General features: G+C 43.0%; 1 protein-coding gene across 1 annotated transcript; it reads left to right on the forward strand.

The window, feature by feature from the left end:
* Positions 380-3,532, forward strand: LOC109949638. Its single transcript, XM_020565722.1, has one exon. It carries the CDS (start codon positions 380-382, stop codon positions 3,530-3,532), a length of 3,153 nt encoding a protein of 1,050 aa, XP_020421311.1.

Here is a 5,027-nt window from a genome sequence, read left to right on the forward strand (position 1 = left end):
TCACGTATGAAACGTCTCTCAACACTAGACGTAACTTCAGGTGACCAACTCAAAGTGAAACGACGAACAATCATACAAACTCGGAAAGCTTTGAGTCAACAAAATGAAAGTGATGATGAAGAAGTAGAGATTCTAGCTGTTCATCACGTTACGATTAAAGAGCTCGATGAAGAGGAACCTTTCGAGGATGAGGTTCATGACGCTCCTGCTGCATTAGAAGATGGGAGCGACTGTTGATGAATTAAAAGAGCTCAACTTGGGCACAAATGAAGACCCAAGACCTATCTTCGTTAGTGCACTTTTGAATCGTAGCGAAGAGGAATCATATCATCAGCTGTTGCTTGAGTATAAAGATGTCTTTGCTTGGACGTATAAAGAGATGCCAGGCCTCGATCCGAAAGTTGCGGTTCACCACCTTGCAGTCAAACCTGGAGCGCGTCCAATCAAACAAACTCAACGTCGCTTCCGTCCGGAGCTCTTAAGTCAAATCGAAGCCGAAGTTGACAAGTTGATCTCTGCTGGATTTATTAGGGAGGTGAAATACCCGACGTGGATAGCGAACAGTGTTCCGGTGAAGAAGAAAATCACGGGACAAATTCGTATTTGTGTTGACTTCCGAGACTTAAACGAGGCTTGCCCGAAGGATGACTTTCCATTGCCCATAATTGAGCTCATGGTCGATGCAACCACAGGTCATGAAGCCTTATCTTTCATGGATGGCTCATCTGGATACAATCAAATAAGAATGTCGCCAGAGGATGAAGAACTCACGGCCTTCCGCACTCCAAAAGGAATTTACTGTTACAAGGTGATGCCATTTGGCCTCAAAAATGCAGGTGCGACCTATCAATGTGCAATGCAAAAGATCTTTGGTGACATGCTTCACAAGAATGTCGAGTGCTACGTTGATGACTTGGTGATCAACTCAAAAAGAAGGGAAGATCACTTGAAAGATTTGAGAACAGTGTTTAACAAATTGCGGAAGTACCAACTCAAGATGAACCCTTTGAAGTGTGCTTTCGGCGTCAGGTCAGGTAAATTCCTTGGTTTCATCGTTAAACATCGAGGCATCGAAGTAGATCAGACTAAGATTAAAGCCATCCGAGATATGCCCGAGCCAAGAAATTTACGTGAGTTGAAAAGTTTACAAGGACGCCTCGCGTTTATTCGGCGATTCATCTCAAACTTAGTAGGGAGGTGTCAACCATTCAGTCACCTTATGAAAAAGGATGTTCCATTTGTTTGGGATGAAGCTTGTCACAATGCCTTTGAAAGCATAAAGAAGTACCTATCGAGTTCACCACTGTTAGGAGCTCCTATTCCAGGCAAACAACTCAAATTGTACATTGCGGCTCAAGAAAGGTCAATTGGAGCCCTTTTAGCACAAGAGAATGAGTCACACAAAGAGCAAGCACTCTACTATCTAAGCCGAACGCATACTGGTCCCGAACTAAACTACACGCCTATAGAAAAGACATGTCTTGCACTTGTTTTTGCTATCCAAAAGTTAAGGCACTACATGCAAGCATTCACAGTCCATCTAATTGCACGAGCTGACCCGGTGAGGTACATTATGTCAAAACCAGTCTTGACGGGGCGTTTGGCCAAGTGGGCGTTACTTCTCAATCAGTATGAAATCATCTACACTCCAGCAAAGGCGGTTAAGGGGCAAGCTGTTGCAGACTTCCTAGCCGATCATCCAATTCCAGCAGACTGGGAAATTTCAGATGACCTACCCGACGAACAAGTCTTCTTCGCTGGCGTTTCTTCTGCTTGGATGATGTTCTTTGATGGATCGGCTTGTAAAGACGGGGCGGGGGCTGGCGTAGTCTTCGTATCACCCGAGAGACACGTATTGCCCTATTCATTCTCCTTAAGTGAACTTCGCTCGAACAACGTTGCAGAATACCAAGCTTTGATCATGGGCTTAAAAATGGCCGTGGAGATGAAGATATCAAGCTTAGAAGTATATGGTGACTCCATGTTAGTGATCAACCAACTGCTAACCCACTACGAAGTTAGAAAGGATGATCTAATTCCATACCACCAATTAGCCACGCAATTACTAGAAAGATTTGACTTCGTGACGCTGGAGCATGTGCCAAGAAAAGATAACCAAATGGCAGATGCCTTAGCCAACCTTGCCGCTACATTGGCATTGACAAAAGATGAAGCAATAAATCTTCCAGTTTGCCAACGTTGGGTCATTCCATTAACGCTTGGGACATCGCAAGAAGGAGTCAACGTTATCTCGGTACTGTCTATTGACGTTGATGACTGGAGACAACCTTTAATTGATTATCTTGAGCATGGGAAACTGCCAGATGATTCAAGACATCGATTAGAGGTACGACGTCGGGCACCTCGATTCATTTATTACAGAGAAATTCTCTACCGTCGTTCATTTGAAGGCGTATTTCTAAGATGCTTGGACGAAGAAGATGCATTCAAAGCAATGGAGGAGGCTCACTCAGGAATCTGTGGAGCACATCAATCAAAGCCAAAGTTACATTTCCAAATAAAACGGATGGGCTACTATTGGCCGACTATGGTCAAGGATTGCATGGATTATGTGAAGAAATGCCAAGCATGTCAATTCCATGCCAACTTTATCCATCAACCGCCGGAGCCGCTACATCCTACAATTACTTCATGGCCATTTGATGCGTGGGGTCTTGATGTGGTGGGACCAATAGCACCTAAATCTTCCGACGGTCATTCTTACATCCTTGCAGCCACAGACTACTTCTCAAAATGGGCGGAAGCTGTGCCTCTAAAGGAAGTGAAGAAAGAAAATGTAGTGAGCTTTATCAAGGTAAACATCATTAATCGGTATGGTGTGCCACGCTACATCATCACATATAATGGCAAGCCATTCTCGAATCAGTTGATGGATAAATTGTGTGAAGACTTTGGTTTCAAACAACGCAACTCTTCAATGTACAACGCACCAGCCAACGGTCTTGCGGAAGCGTTCAACTTCAACAAAACTCTTTGCAGCCTGTTGAAGAAAGTTGTTGGAAGAACCAAGAAAGATTGGCATGAAAGGATAAATGAAGCTTTGTGGGCTTATAGGACGACATACCGGACGCCTACTCAGGCTACACCGTACTCACTCGTGTATGGCGTGGAAGCAGTCTTGCTTCTAGAAAGTCAACTTCCATCATTGAGGATGGCCATACAAGAGGGATTGACTGATGAAGAGAATGCGAAGCTACGTCTCCAAGAGTTAGAAGCACTAGACGAAAAGAGACTCGAAGCGCAACAACTCTTAGAGTGTTATCAAGCCCGGCTTTCGAATGCTTTTAACAAGAAAGTACGCCCCAGATCTTTTCAGGTGGGAGATCTCGTCCTCGCATTACGTAGACCTATCATCACAACACACAAAACCGGAAGCAAGTTTACTTCGAAATGGGATGGGCCCTACGTAGTACAAGAAGTATACACAAGTGGCGCTTACAAGATTATAGCGGAGGATGGTTTAAGAATTGGCCCTATCAACGGAAAATTCTTGAAACGATACTATGCATGAAGTGACTACCAGCTCCTGGCCCGCATAAGCCTAAACTACGTACGGCACCCCAAAAAAAAAAATGGCTCGTTGGATTGAAAACCCGAAAGGGCGGTCTGAGCAAAAAATTAGAGCGCAAGAAAGTCCGTTGAACTGAAAACCCGAAAGGGCTGTTCAAGCAAAAGTTAGGACACAAAAAAAAAATCCTTTAAACTACGTGATGACTTGATCCCTTTTCATCGAGGGTACGTAGGCAGCTTGGACAGATAATTCCAAGTTCAGTCACATCAAAATAAAAACAAAGGGTTTCCCACATCAATCCGAACCATTGAAAAAAAATAATGAAATAAGAAAATGCTTTTATTTCATCATGAAAGTAAATTAGTAAACATCAACACTTTGACAAGTTCAAAGAGAAATATAATAAAGCAAAGAAAGTTTACAACAACAGAATTTGCTATTCCCAAGACAAATCCTTGAAGCCGTTACGCAATCTCTCAAAGGAAACTCGTAATGTATCTAAAGTCTCGGCATCTGCAGCTGATAGTACAGGAGCTTCTTCAACCGCAGTCTTATCCTCTCTCAAGCGGGTGACTTCACCATGATGATAAGAAAGTTGTGCATCACTCTCTGAAAGTGATCCGTTTAGTTGACGCAATCTTAACTCCAATTGTTCTTGTTCCCTCTTCAACTCTTCCATACGCGTATTGGCAGATTGAATAGACTGAAGTATAGAAGACTGATGAACTTCTTCAGCTTGTTGTAGAGCCAAGGCAATAGAAAGTGAAGAGTCAACTGCGGCTAAACGATCGCTCTGAGCCTCGGGAGATAGCTTTTGGGAGTAAGTATAGTGTTCAGAATGATAGTCAACTGCAGTCACCATAAGCGCATCGATCATAGCTCTTAAAGATGAGACGTTCGCCCCTACATTGTCAAGAGTAGTCGTCAACTTGCCAAGCTCATCTTTGAATGAGGGAAGCCTTTCTAATGAAGCCTTCAAGATTATGCTTTTTACTTGGTTTCCTAAAACGGAGATTACTTTGCGAAGGGTTTTATCTGCAACACCTAATTTGGGCTCCCCACATGACATTTTGGAAGTGGATGCATAATTAGCCGGCTTTAATAAATGTTGTTGTGCAAGTGAACCTACATTGACCGACGAGTAATGGTTAAGCAAGCAGAATCAAAGATTTCTAAAAAACGGAGTGTGATAAATATTGGCATTGTACCTCTTAGGCTAACACCTGAATCACTTATCGGGCGCAAAGCATCATCTTCCTCTTTGATACGCAAATGATTAAATGGTACAAGCTCAGACACAGTAGGGACGTGATGCACTACTTCTCCCTAAAATATATATATATAATTAATTAATTAATATATTAGAACCGGTTGTGAAACAGTGGGCACATCACAAAAAAACCCGTCATCAAGTGGGTATGCCGCGTCCAAATCACAATAGAGAGGTCCGACACTTGTCTTCTTATGCCTAAAGTTGACTTCACTGTCTTCATTG

The sequence above is a fragment of the Prunus persica genome, chromosome G6 (genome assembly GCF_000346465.2).
Source record: "Prunus persica cultivar Lovell chromosome G6, Prunus_persica_NCBIv2, whole genome shotgun sequence".
Classification (NCBI taxonomy): domain Eukaryota; kingdom Viridiplantae; phylum Streptophyta; class Magnoliopsida; order Rosales; family Rosaceae; genus Prunus; species Prunus persica.

What these genes read in the sequence shown, in the direction of transcription:
- LOC109949638 (XM_020565722.1), top strand. Translation starts at nt 380, where the DNA reads ATGCCAGGCCTCGATCCGAAAGTTGCGGTTCACCACCTTGCAGTCAAA.